The sequence below is a fragment of the Myzus persicae genome, unplaced genomic scaffold (assembly GCF_001856785.1).
Source record: "Myzus persicae strain clone G006 unplaced genomic scaffold, MPER_G0061.0, whole genome shotgun sequence".
Lineage (NCBI taxonomy): Eukaryota > Metazoa > Arthropoda > Insecta > Hemiptera > Aphididae > Myzus > Myzus persicae.
In genome coordinates, this window is record NW_019104116.1 from 114,006 (window position 1) to 129,125 (window position 15,120).

The following is a 15,120-nucleotide window of genomic DNA, read 5'->3' on the forward strand; positions in this document are numbered from 1 at the left end:
AGTACCCACGAATAATAGGTATTTTTAAATTACAACAAAATAAGTAATAACTAAAATCGTTATTTATCGTTTGAATATACAACTTGAACTTAAAATATCTTTAAAGAAAACTGTATTTATATAATTTTGGGATCTTAAGTAACTACAACAATTTGAAAATGTTCTTGATTTTAGCGAATAGTGTGGTGTCAACATTCTAATTTTAACAGCTTATAAAAAATTACTGTGGATTTACTCTCAACTTTTTTTAAATTTCTACTAGCAACAACTTATGAGGAACCTTGTATTAAATTTCCAAGTTTTTTGACAAAGTGAAATATTTTTATCAACATTTTTTTATGTCCATAAGTAACTCATATGTATATTTATATGGTGTATATAAATTATATATTTATTACTTTAATTTTTAATTTTTTTTTTTTGTATACTAGTGTAAATTTTCAATTTTAACCTCTCAAAAGTGCCAACTAGATTCACTTTCTAGTCAGAAAACACACTGGAGTTAAAAATTAAAACATTTTTTTTTTCTAGAAAAAATGTTTACAGACTGAAAAAAACATCATTTTAAAATTAATACATTCATCGATCAGCTCAAAATCTAAAACCTGAACTTCAAAAATACACAGAAAATAAATCATTAGAACAAAGACTATCGGGCTAATTATCACATGTGTCGAATTTTCCAACATTTGAACAAATAAACCCTGTTAGATGGCATCTATCGACTCTCAAGCCTATAATATATAAATGGAAATTTAATTTCTCAATTTATTCCTTTCAAAAGGCTGCGTGCGTTTAAAAACCAAGGGAATGTATACGCTGCATGTTAAATTTAATTTGACTTTATTAGATGACAGGTAATTATTATTGGGTACACCTTGAAGTCTTATTACGATTGCACGCCTTATAAATTATATGTATATACATTGTGTGTGTGTGTGTGTGTGTGTACTTAATATGATGTTATAATACGAGTATAGGGGCGGGAACCTTGTCCTTCTGATTCCGAGGCTCTACAAAATCTGTTCATCGGCTATTCACGCGTTTCAAACCATGATTAGTATAATAGTGTGTATAGTTATAGCCCCGCCTAGAAGTTTTGCGGCACTAAATACGATAAGTGTGTTTATAATATTATTAGGCACGAGACCCTTGACTTCTAACACGCATTCCTGTCATGGTACATTTTCGTTATTCTAGTAGGCCTGCGGGTTGGACGGAGTAGGGCAAAACCGCTTAAGTCGGATTCAAATCGTAGTGAGTATATGATAACGCATAAGTATTGTAAATTGTTAAAACCATTTTTTTATCATCCTAATAAGTAATAATTGAACGCTAATACTTTCAAGCTTAACACATTGACAACACAACATTTCCAATGACTGTTATAATATCTAATTCCCGTAATAATATTATATTACGGTTAGACAGTATAGCAGTACTGTTGTAGATACCCATTTGGCTATATAAAATAAAATATAATATTATAAATTATAATAAATTAAAAAATGATACGTTCGTCTTACTAAGCAAGACTCGTATGTCTTAGTACCTACTTAGTTTAATAAAATATTTGTATGCCATATAAGTAAAGGATTTGCCACTTGAACCACCTATTTGTGATACGACGTAAGTCAATAAAAGGTAAATCGGAGAAAACAAGAATTAACTGTTTTTACGCTACCATCAGTGATATTTTGTGTCTTACTTCGTTTTTCAAATAGACGGTTCACTTACAAACTAGGTAGCTGGGTATAAATTTATATAGATATTTGTACCTAGTTAATTGGTTTTACTTGATCGTCGTTATGCTCGAATATGAACACTTGAATGGTATACCATAGGTATAGGCAGTGGTTGCAAAATTAACTTTTTGAATGTATTACAGTGTAAGACAATGATATTCAGAGACATTATTTTACTCTGTTTTGTTAAACTATGAAATGTAATGTAATTACCTTAAATTTAAACTGGGTAATTACATCTTACATATTATAATATACCTTCATTTTGTTCTCTCTCATCTATGGCTGCAGTATATGCAATATAAAAAATTTGCTTTATGCAATTTCAACTTGGTATTGTATATTTTTTAAATAGAGTAAAATTAATTAGGTAACGTTTGTATAAAATATGCAAAATATAATTTTTTTATTTGAATTCTTCGTTGTACGTGAGCCACCTCCATCTCCACCTCCACCTTCCATTAATTAAAAATCTATAAACATAAATCATTATTGTATATTTTATTAGAATATACATGTACTCAATTAATAATTATACATGTTAATATGTTGGTATAATATTTGTACAGACATAAAGAAAACATCATAATTAACATTCAAATGAACAATGTTCATAGTGAATATAGTAATAAATCATTTTGATTTTAAATTAAGTTGCATTGCTATAAAGAATGTTAGGTAGGTACCAAAAATAATTTATTTTTAGTTAATTATTCATAACATTGAACTGAACGAACCCACTCAGGTTGACATTATTATATTATGTTTCTATAGTCACTTGCGTAAAACATATAATTCGGGTCTGAGCTGTATAATATGATATAACTTATAACTAGATACAGTTACGTATAATACAATATATTATTTATGCCATACTTCATCGCTATAAATAAAAACTCAAAAACATCGAGTTATTTCACATCAATATTATACAGTAGGATTGTATTATTTAACAATATCTGTAGACGTTTTGATATTCGTATTTTCTATTGTGTGGTAAAGTGTTGATGGGTTGGGCGGTGCGTGATAATTAAAATACTACAAAATTGTACCTAGCGAGTAGTGACGTCATGTATAATAGCTGCAAGACTGTACCTATAACTGCTCTCGTTGTAACCAATACGACATGGGGCATAATTATTTTACTAGCTGCTATTTTCTTACGAAAAAATAGATTTCTGTTTGCACTGGAACACGATAATTTACGAATCGCGACACATTTCGGTCGTCGCAGCTGTATTATTAAGAGCAGTGTACCTAGTGCATTGTAGGAGCACGGGAGCTGCACGAGGAGTAGGCGAACCTGCAGAACGAGATAATCGCCAGCCACGCGAGAGAGTATATTAACACAATTATTGTTCAGCAACGACCTTGTCCGGAATTCACACGCCAATAAACAACGACGGACGTCAAACTCCATTTGTGCAATTTTCTGTTTTTGCGCGTTTGTTTGCATGTCCTAGAAGTTCATCACGATACGTGCGCCCCGGCTACTCCTTTTAAGAATTCGAGAAATTCCCGTAATTTCTATCTATGGTTGGTTAGAAGTTCTCACGTGAAAAACTCGTACAAATTAATTAAGGTACAGCCCTTAATAAGCCAACAACAATCAAAAATATAGTCTCGGAGCTATAAAAAGTCGCAATACGTTTGCGAACTCAATTATATTATATTTGAACTCTAATAAAAATGAGGAATATTCCAAAAACTTACACGGGAAAAAAACTAAATAATTTTAGTTAGAACAAACATATTTTAGTTGCATTTACTACATTTTTACCAAATACATTAGTAAAATCAACGAACTATAATTACTTGAAATATTTTATTTTATTCAACTAGAAAAATATAGTATAAGTTAAGTTATTTAATAAAAGTGGTTAATACCTACAACCTTAAAATATAGGAACGATAGCTTATAAATATAAATAGTATCGTTATTATTAATTATTGTGGTATTTCCCAATGCATTGGCGGCGAGGTTGCGTGTGTGTTATTGCTACTTCGATCCGCGTAATACCTGATCAGAGTAACATCATAGCGCGTCTAAGTACTGTTGACAATTTTTCCAAGCATTTAGTGATTTTAATTGTTTTCACTGTCAAGTGCAACTGCGATACCTATTTGTTTGCAAGTACACATCACCTACATACAATGGACGAATTTACCGAAAACATTCTAAAAGCATGGGGATTTGAGGACATGCTATCTATTTTTAAAGCTAATGTACAACTAATTATCATTATTAATATTATTTACAAGAGATTTGTAACTTGTGGTACCTAGATAAAAACTAAAAAGTTGAATTGTTTACTGTACTCAACAGTCAACTATCAAACTTTTTAGTTATGTACTTTTACTTCACATATATTATTATTTCTATAGTACATACACCTAAATAATATTATTAACATACTAACGCTGATAATTAAATATTACTAGTTGATTTAATTATAATAAAAATAATGTTACAATTTGTTAACACTATATTAATAGGTACCTACCTTTTATGTAATAGATTAAAATACTATCAAACATATGGTTAAATAAATCTTAAAGATTTACAATACTATTGTCTAAAAGTAAGAAAATTGTTAAACAAAGTCTGAATAAAAAAGAAAAAGAAAAAAGTACAAATGTAGACTAAAATATAATGTAATATTGTAATGTATATAACCTACCTATTTATAATATGTATTTTTTATATTTATGCATCTACAGAAAAATGTAACAATTTAAGTGTTGTTGTCATTAGAAAGTCCATAATCCATTATCCATCATGTTTGCTGTTAGTAAAATAAAACTATTGACTTTAATTCATAAATTATATATAATGTTTAGATGAATCAATTGAAAAAATTGAATTATTTAATTTAACTGAAGATATGGTCAAATAGTTTTTTCCTAAAATTGAGAAAAGATCAAAATTTTTAAATAAATTAAAGTAACTCAAATTAAGTACGAGTCAAGTGAGTTGAATTATATTGGTTAAATATCTGGTTTATTATAATATCTTGTTGATTTAGTTGTGATAACACCTATTGGTTAGGTCAATGGTAACACCTATTTTTAGTACATATCACATCATTTGGACTGACCGAATTTGTTCAAGTCAATTTGACTCATAAATCATAATTGGCTCTAAGTTTAAAATTGAATGAATGACAACCATTATTCAAATTTATAAAACAAAAATGTTTAATTTACCTGAGTAATTTATTAGTTTTAGGTTCAAGTATGCAACTTTATTTTTTTCATTAAATGTTATAATTTCTATGCAAAAATTGAAAAATCTCCCCTTCTTTTAGGACAACTATGTTTTTAATTCATAAGAATTAATCATAAGATTAATTTCTGGACATCAAATTATGAATAAAAATGTCAAATATTGAAATACTAAGTATGTACATTTTAATGTTAGTGTTAATTTTACTGCGTTAATAATAACAATTATTTTTCAAAATTTAATAATGGCTATTATTCATTCAATTTTGAATTTAGAGCCAAGTAATACAAGTCAAATCTACTTGAAAAAATTCGGTTAATCCAAATCATGTGGTAAAAATAGGTGTTATCATTAAAAAAATACATTTTGTACTGTGAATGCACGCGCCGTGTTAAGAATTTGAAAATTCTACAAAATGTGTATTCCAGTATCACCTTAAGTTCTCTCCAAAATTTATTTCAAGTTCATCCGGCCGAAATATTTAGTGTTACCTTAAATCGTGATTACATTGTATAGAGATTTTTTAGGACATAAACAAATGCATATTTTAAGGTTTTTAAGAACATGAAGTCCCTAGCCCTACTCATAGCTATGCGCCATATAACCAAAACACGTCTATACTTACTATTTTTTTTTGTTTTGGATACCTACTCATACATAATAGTATAATACCATATGGTGGTGTGATACCTAATTACTTGAACTCAGATTTTAAAGCATAAAATTGTTTTAAAAAAGCAAAAAACCGAAGCATATTTATTTTGAAAAAAAGCAAAAAAAGCATGACTAAAAATTCACACGAATCAGCTATAAAACAGAATAAAAAAAATTAATTAACTACCATGTACATTGCAAGATTTGCAGTAGTGAAACTGACTCTATTGTCTCACAGAATGTTTTTATACACAAAAAATAAACGCTTGAAAAAACGACGAAAAGAGTTCTTATTATTTTTGTATTTTTCTAACCTGAATAACTTTTTGCAGTTCCGATATTGAAAAAATAAAAACGATATTTCATAGCCAAAGTTCTCCTTTTAAAATGCCGTTTCTTAGTTATGACTGAAGTCTTCGCAGTTCTTTACCGCTCAAAACAGTTTTTGGTATGGTTTACATTTGTAAGACAGAGACAACACATATGAGGGTGTAACGTCCTCATAACAATAATTTTTAAAAGTTTAAAGGTAATAGGCATTCTATTAAGCTTAGTAAAGTTAAAAATTATATAGATACTTATTAAGTTAAGCTAAGTTATTTATTATTATTGTTTTAATATATAAATAGCCAGTGATAATGGTTTAAGTCAGGGATGTCCAGCCCGCGGTCCGCAGTAGATTTTGATGCGGCCCTCACTTCAATTTAAAAACTATGAATTAATTTATTGTATATAATATATTAATATTACGAGAACAAATTTATTTTAAGTATATAAAACATCAAATAAACTGTAAGGACCGATGCCCACATCCGTGTTTTTACCGTTCCTGCGTCTTATCTTATATTACATACGGACCTGTGTATCGGGCCTAAATATAAACTTTATTAATGCTCACCACTGCTCGAGATACCATAAGAACGATAAAACACATATCATTACAAACTTGGCAGAAAACATGGGCAAAACATTGAAAAAAAAAACTTAATGAAATTAAAACAACTATTGTTCACTGACCCAACAATCATCCTAATAGAAAAAAGGAAACTACCATCAACAGGCTAAGAATAGGTCACACCAGAATAACTCATGGTTACCTAATGTCCCGAGATGAGCCCCTCTCATGTATGACGTGCGGGGTCGAACTCACAATAAAACACATCCTCACGGAATATTTTGCTTACCTCGATGCAAGGAACCGCAACCATTTATCAGTTGACTTATGTGACATACTTAGACAGTTAGACCAGTCCTGCCATCACTTAACATTCGTGTTCCTCCAGGAGACAGGATTGGACAAATTCATTTAACCTTCTGAACAATACAACTTTAAAATTAAAACTCCTATTATTTAGTCTTGAAATTTGTCATTATTAAACCTTTCATAATTATTATGTAATGCATATTTGTAAAAAAAAAATGTATCTTACCAAATAGCCTAGTTGCTGAGGGTTATTTCTCTAATAAATAAATAAAAACTTTATTGGTGTTTTATCTTTATTGCCTCCGATACCCTGTGTCATTTGTCAACAAATAAAAATAAAATAGGTACCTATATAGAATTATTACTAACCACATTTAATCTAGAACCGTTTATTATAGAGTGTGTGGAAAGTGTTGCAGATGTGAAGTGTCCAGATAAAAAAAGACTTTTCAAATATTATACTCTATATCAGACAAGCCCCTTCAAAGTTGTTTAAGGATTACCTCAACTTCAATCGATCCAGATATTGATTCATTACTTTCACAAAAAAAGCAATTTCATATTTCAAGTTAAATAAAACTTAATAAAACTTATGACTTTTAACTTTTTTAACTAAAACTTTTTTTCTATTATAAATAAATATATTTTTCTATGTACTTATAATTAAATATTAACACTTGTAAGAATATTTCTGCTTATTATTTGCTATTGTAAAATTTAAAAAAAATGTATTGTTGTATTATAGAATATAATTTAATCATTAAATTTGAATGTACTATTATTAAAAAAAGTTAGTGGCAAACAACAAATTCTACCTATATGATGTAGCCCAGTCTTCACAAAAGGTTGGACATCTCTGGTCTAAGCTAATTAAAAGTAAATGTGTATACAATATGCATCACCAAATACCAATAATAATTGTATTATATTTATTATTTGATCATTTATAAATAAGAATAACTTATATTTGATTAAAATTAACTCATTATTTATAAATATTTATTAATAAAAATAAGCTAAGTTAATAATTAAATTACTGAAAATTATATTTAAAAAGTTTAAATGCGCTTAATATTAACTTTTTAACTTGGTTATGCCTAGGCTCCAACGACTGAAATGTTATGGTTGGATGAACTGTAACAGACGCCTTATGTCACATTAATTTTAGTGCAAATTTTATATTTAAAATCTTTGAAGCTTATATCATATATAGCCATTACGGTAGGTTCATATAACACACACATACATTTTGTTCTTATTCTATAAAGGTGCTTTGTATTATTATAATAATATGAAATGTATAAATCTACATGTATATGAGTATAATATGTATCAAGTATATGCAATAATTTTAATTGGAAAACAGGTTTATACCAGTTTAAAAACACAAATGTGACATTTATCTTTAAATGTCTTCTTGTCGTTAAGTACTCGTGTAGTCGTGTACGTATGAGACTTATCACTTGGGACCGGAATTATATGCACTAAAAATATGCCAGATATGCAGTTGTCTATGCATTAAAAATTTGAACAAAAAAAAAATAGTAATATATTAAATAGTTTTTCAACTATGCCTTAAACTACAGAGTATTGTTATAGCATATATTAGAGAGACTGAATTGTCAAATTACCTTTATAATAAAATAAGTACAAACTTTAAGTTAATCACATTTAAATGCATTAAAAAATGTTTAGAATTTTAATCAAAAAATGATATTTGTATTATATTTAGTTCAGTCAGTTCAATCAAAGATGCACCATAAACCGTGGTAGTAACCAATGTTATTATTTCTTCTCTTTTCTTTGAGCATAGTTGTTATAAATANTTATAATAATAATCAGGGGCGCACACCCTAGTCATTGTTTATGGACTAATCCACATACTAAAAGGGTGGGTGGGTGGTTGCTTGCTGGAAGATATGATATTTGTATTATATTTAGTTCAGTCAGTTCAATCAAAGATGCATCATAAACCGTGGTAGTAACCAATGTTATTATTTCTTCTCTTTTCTTTGAGCATAGTTGTTATAAATACAATTTTGAAAACAAAACAAAAATAAATTATGATTATCAAAAATATTCCTATGATTATTTAAAATTAATTGTTGTTTAACATATTAATCCTAGGTTTTTATAGTAAAAAAGACCAAGGAAAGAATAAGTTTTTTTTTATTATAAGTGTATAAAATATACAAACTATATGCTTTAATGTGTTACAACAAAATATGCTTTAATCCCTCAAATATCCATCAATATGCAAAAAACAATTTTGTCTATGAAATTATCTTGATTTGAAACACCCACATTTTGAACCCTCATAATTCTGCATACACTTAATATGAATATGAAAATGCATATAATTCCAGTTTCTGCCTATCGTCAAAGTTAGAATTTTAGATATTTCTAAAAAAAGCACTTAATAAATAATCTAAAAAAATTTATTAAAAATTATTTAAACCCATTTTAAAAATATTTTAATATTATGATAGTTACCTATGCATTCAAATTATCAAAACCAAATATGGCAAAATAGTTTATTTACTGCAATCCAGACATTTATAATGTAATTATTTTCAAAATGTTACAAATGATTATTAGTTTTTAGTTATTACTAGAGTCTAGAGGTCCGGATTTATATTCTTTTAAAAACCTATATAGAATTATTACTAACCACATTTAATCTAGAACCGTTTATTATAGAGTGTGTGGAAAGTGTTGCAGATGTGAAGTGTCCAGATAAAATATCTTATATTACATACGGACCTGTGTATCGGGCCTAAATATAAACTTTATTAATGCTCACCACTGCTCGAGATACCATAAGAACGATAAAACACATATCATTACAAACTTGGCAGAAAACATGGGCAAAACATTGAAAAAAAAAACTTAATGAAATTAAAACAACTATTGTTCACTGACCCAACAATCATCCTAATAGAAAAAAGGAAACTACCNATGTTCATTATATGCCGGGTATCACAAAAATATTCCCAAATATTCTCTAACGTGTTAAATATTCTCTAACCTCTAAAATATGTTTTTTTATGCAAAATAAATTTTTTCCTGTGAATTCTGTGTTTCATGATTCCTAAAGATTTCTCCCATTTAACTGCATAAACTAGAAACAAATATGTAAAATCATAAAAATCCGACCTCTAGTTATTACCCAAGCTGAGGCAACAGCTTTTTGAGAGAAATCTTTTTCAACGTAATGAGTAGGTACATCAACATATAACGTACCTACATACTTATTTGGGTTAAAAATAATTAAATAATTTGACACCTATAGGTAAACATTACCTATGTAGATACATCAGGACATCCATATTCATTCAGGGTAGTAGTTGATGAAATGAAAATACTAAGAAAAAAAAACTTTAGACGAGTAATTAATTTATTATGTTTAAATATAAATATAAATATTATATATTTTTATCTTAAGATTAAATTACGATGGTAGAAATAACTTGATTTTTGTTTAGAAATGGTTTTAACAGGTACAACAATATTACCTATTTGTTTATATAGCAAATAGCAAATAGCCAATGTATCATTAATGTATAGGAAATAAGTAATAACTGATATGTAATATATATAAGAAGGTCGTAGGTATCTGGTGTGTTAATTATATATTAAAAAGTTACAACTTGAAATCCCCCAGAAAATATTTCCTGGTAGCACCACTGAATCACACTAGATCAACTCAAATTTAATTTGTAAACCGAAATATGATTAAATTTAAAAAAGACATCAGACTGAAACATCAATTATCATTACCAGGGCTCATAGTTCACTCAAAAAAGCCTAAATGGGCATGCTCGTATTCACCAAAAACTAGCAAAATATGCAAATATAAAGCTTAGGAATACGCATTTACATTTTATATGCACTAGAAATCAAAAACTATGTGGATTAGAAATGAAGAAATCATAAGCAATTTTGAAATAACAAGAAGTATCCAATAAATCATTGTAAAAGTATCAAGAAGTTAAGACAATTTATGACAATAATGATAGTATTATAATAATAATCAGGGGCGCACACCCTAGTCATTGTTTATGGACTAATCCACATACTAAAAGGGTGGGTGGGTGGTTGCTTGCTGGAAGATATCAAGTGTAGAAAAATAAAATATTCTTACAAATTAAATAGATTATTATAAATATCATAATATTAATAAAGTATTAACGTATGTATTGGATGGTAATTGGTAGTAACTAGTAGTAATGAGTAATGGATCTAATAACTAATAAGAATTATAATTTACAATAAATGAATAAAACGAGAACGTATAAGGTCTTTTAGTTTATATACATAAATATTAAGAACGTGTATGACGTAAGCACTAATCGCCCGTATATAGTAGTAATAGTCTGATAAAGATGAACAATATTGTTAATACTTATATAAAAATAGATTTTATAAACATTTCCAATATTCGTATATAATGTATAGTTTATACGGTGAAAATTTCTATTTTTAAATTATTAAATCAAATCGTGGCCGATCGCTGATTGTGATACCGATCTCCGATAACCGAGACACCGAGTGCAGTGCACTAGTGCTCGTGTCTGTGTGTAACGTAAACGCATGTGGTGACAAATTTGATTTATTATGACCTCTGAAATTTGTACCTGTGGTAAAAAGCGAGAAAATCTTAATAAAACTAATTGGACGCGGCATATAAATTCTTGCAAGAAACGAAAACTTAATCTAAACAAGATTGATCGTTTTTTCAAGACTCCACGAATAACAGGTATTTACTATATTTATTAATTATTAATTATTAATTATTATTCATTATATTTGAAAATACTTTCGTTCATAGTTCTTTGGTAGTCAGGACTCACTGGTCTCAGGATTTTTTTTTTTTTTTTTTTAATTGATCCTGAGCCCGGCAACTGTGGCCATTAGCTATTAGTAGGTACTGTAGGTTTTTGTATTGATGGTTTGTAGGTTTTTGGAACGGTAGGGGGAACACGTGTGTGTTTGTTTTGGCAGAATTTCGAATGGGGCACCCGTAGGTTTCTGCCATGCCCCGGGGGTGGGGGATGGCAGCACTTGCTCTCCGGTCACCGCGACTTGTCCGGAGAAAAATGCCGCCCGGTGGCCGAGGATCGAACCGCGACCTATTAATTGCTACCGAGTTATAAATTTATAAATTATATACTTAATTATTTATTCTTTATAAACATATCCTAGTAATACATAATGATTTATGGAAATAATTTATATACAAGATAATCATGAGCAAAATTTGTATAACTATAGAAGCTATTAAGGTATGACAATCTACATTAAAAACAAAATGACTTGAAAATACTTAACCCATGTAAAATGTATTTATGTGTCAATTATAAAAATTATATACTATATAAATTAATAATATTCATTTACTAAATCATAATTGGTACTACTTTTTTTGTCATTAAAATTATTAATAATTAAATTTGATAATATGTGTGTGAAAAATGAAAATTAAAAGGTTAGTTAAAACAAAGTGTTGGCCATTGAATTGTTTCATTATTATCTTATTTTTAATGGTTGAATATTCAATTATATTCTTGTATTATAGTAAGTCAAATCCAATGTACCAGTACCAGCAAAGAACTTGTATCTAAGACTGCAACTAATTTAGAAGGTATTAATTATTTTATTCATTTTTAACTGCTCATACCTACTTATTTGTTAAAAAATTTTTTTTTATACTTTATAGATAGTCAAATTCAATGTATTCATCCCAGTACCAGCGAAGAACTTTTATCTAAGACTGCAACTGATGTAGAAGGTATTAAATCTTTCAATTTTATAATTTTTAAATACAAGTTTAAAATAATATATATTTTTAATGTAAATTATAAATTATTAATGCTGTCTCATTTTAAATTCCTACTTATATAATTAGTCTAAATTTAAATAATTACAACTTCTATAATACTATAATACTTAAAGAAAGTTTTTGTTATTTTTGAGCTCTTCCTAAATAAATTAAAGAATATTTTTTTATTTAAATGTATATTGTCATTAAAATACTATATTTTTTTTTCAATAATACTTGTTTCTTTAAGTTACCTACTTTTATTTTTAAACTTTCCATTTTTTTAGTACATTAAATTTATTTAAATTTTTGAGATTTATAATGCATTTTTAACTTCCACACCAATGATAATAATTAATATAAATAATTTAATGATGTTTATTTCTATTTTGTATCTTTTTATTTCAATTTATAATATCAGTCAACCTAATTAAGAATTATTATGATTTTAGAAAATGCTGATGTAGTTTTGACAACTATTTCTGACAACTATTGGAAAAATGATCCTAAACATTTTTTGAGTATGAAACAACAAATATCTCCAGAATTGAAAAATGAAATTTTAAAGTGGGGTCCATGTCAACCCGTGGCTTATGATTTACCAGGTAAAGCATTTAAAAAGAACAAAAACGGTCATCATTTCAATAGCTCATGGTATTATAATATATTGGACGATGGCAGTAAAATCCATCGTGATTGGCTATCTTTCTCACCAAATTTGGACAAAGCTTTTTGTTTGCATTGCATGTTGTTTGGAATAAACTTAAATAGTATGTCTCCTATGGCCTGGACCAAGAAAGGTTTTTCTACCTGGAAAAATGGGAGTATGTGTATAAAATCACATGAATGTTCAGAAGATCATATAACTTCTTCAATTAAAGTAAAAACAAGAAAAACTTGTCTCCCACTTTTACCTTTACTAGAAAATAGAAAGAAAATGGAAATTGCACAAAATCGACAAACAGTTTCTGATTTGATTAATGGGACAATTTTTTTAGCTCAGCATAACATGGCTTTCCGTGGACATCGTGAAAATTGGTCACGTAAACATTCCAAAGGAAATTTTAAAGACTTAGTCCTTTTAATGGCTCAACATTCATCATCACTTCAACAACATGTTGAATTTATTAAATCAAGTGGGAAAAAAGAAGTTTCATTTTTAAGTTGGAGGCGACAAAATACACTAATAGAGTGTATATCATATAATATTGCATTAACAATTCAAGAAGCTATTAAAACATCTGGAGTTTTCAGCATATCAATAGATTTAACGTTTGACTCGGCGCGTAAAGAACAAGTTTCTTTCATTGTTCGATATGTATGTAAAACTACTGGCGTAGTGAATGAAAGGTTAATTGCTATGCGTGAATCCCCTTACACCAGTGGAGTTGAACTATTTAATTTATTTAAAGAAGTAATGGCTAAAAATAATTTGGATTGGATTAACAACTTAGTAGGACAGTCTTATGATGGCGCTGCTAATATGCGTGGTGAGTATACAGGTGTGCAATCCTTAATTAAAAATGAAAATAAATCAGCAATATATGTATGGTGCCACGCCCATCGCTTGAATTTAATAGTTAAAGAAGCAGTTTCTTCTTGCACAGATGCAGTAAACCTCTTTGGTAATCTCGAAACTTTATACTCCTTTGTTTGGAATGCAAAAAAAAGAGTTGAATTATTTCGTTCAAACCAAAAAAAATACTCTTCAGCACAAAAAAATTTGGCTCTTAAACGTGTTAACACCACACGCTGGTCATCACATTCAGCTGCTTTAAATACAGTTTTGACCTCTCATAATGCTGTGATTGAGACCCTGACCACAATTAAACTTTCTGAAGGTCCTGGAGACGCCAAGACAGGAGCTGCAGCTAGTGGTCTTTTAGATTATTTTACTTCTTATCGTTTTCTAATTGTAGCAATAATGTTTAAGAAATTATTTCAAATAATTGAACCTGCTAATAAAATATTACAAACTCGTGATTTGGACTTGTTAGCTGCAACAAATTTGATAGAAAGTGCTAAACATAAAATTAAATTATTAAATGATAGAAGTTTAAATGCTTTTCAAGACATTATAAAGGAAGCTGATCAATTTGTAATTGATTCGGAACAAGAATTTACTCCAATAGTAGTATCTAGACCAAAACGATGCCCAAAAAAATCAGGTGAGTTAAGTAAAGATACTCCCATATTAGACCCTGTGAAACAAATTAGAATAGAATGTTTTAATAAAACACTTGATATTATTCAAATGGATTTTAGTGAACGTTTTAATATTAATGAGACTGGCTTAATGAAAGATCTATCACTAATTTCAAGAAGGAGAATTATGGAAGTGAGAAAAAATCCAGAAACTCTTCCAAAAGATGCTTTTATTATAGTCTGTGAAATATACTCAAAATATCTGAACAGAGAGAGTTTGATTTCAGAATACCAACAATTTGCATCAAATTTTATTGAACTTGAA

The 15,120-nt window shown here is 28.4% G+C and overlaps 1 protein-coding gene across 1 annotated transcript in view; it reads left to right on the forward strand.

The window, feature by feature from the left end:
* Nucleotides 1-15,120, forward strand: part of LOC111038895 — a 30,043-nt gene that overhangs the window by 14,473 nt on the left and 450 nt on the right. The window contains exons 2-6 of the mRNA XM_022322164.1: nt 12,408-12,473; nt 12,549-12,620; nt 13,103-14,014; nt 14,066-14,527; nt 14,648-15,070. Of these exons, the coding sequence (XP_022177856.1) occupies nt 12,408-12,473; nt 12,549-12,620; nt 13,103-14,014; nt 14,066-14,527; nt 14,648-15,070 (1,935 nt within the window). The remainder of the gene's footprint in view (nt 1-12,407; nt 12,474-12,548; nt 12,621-13,102; nt 14,015-14,065; nt 14,528-14,647; nt 15,071-15,120) is intronic.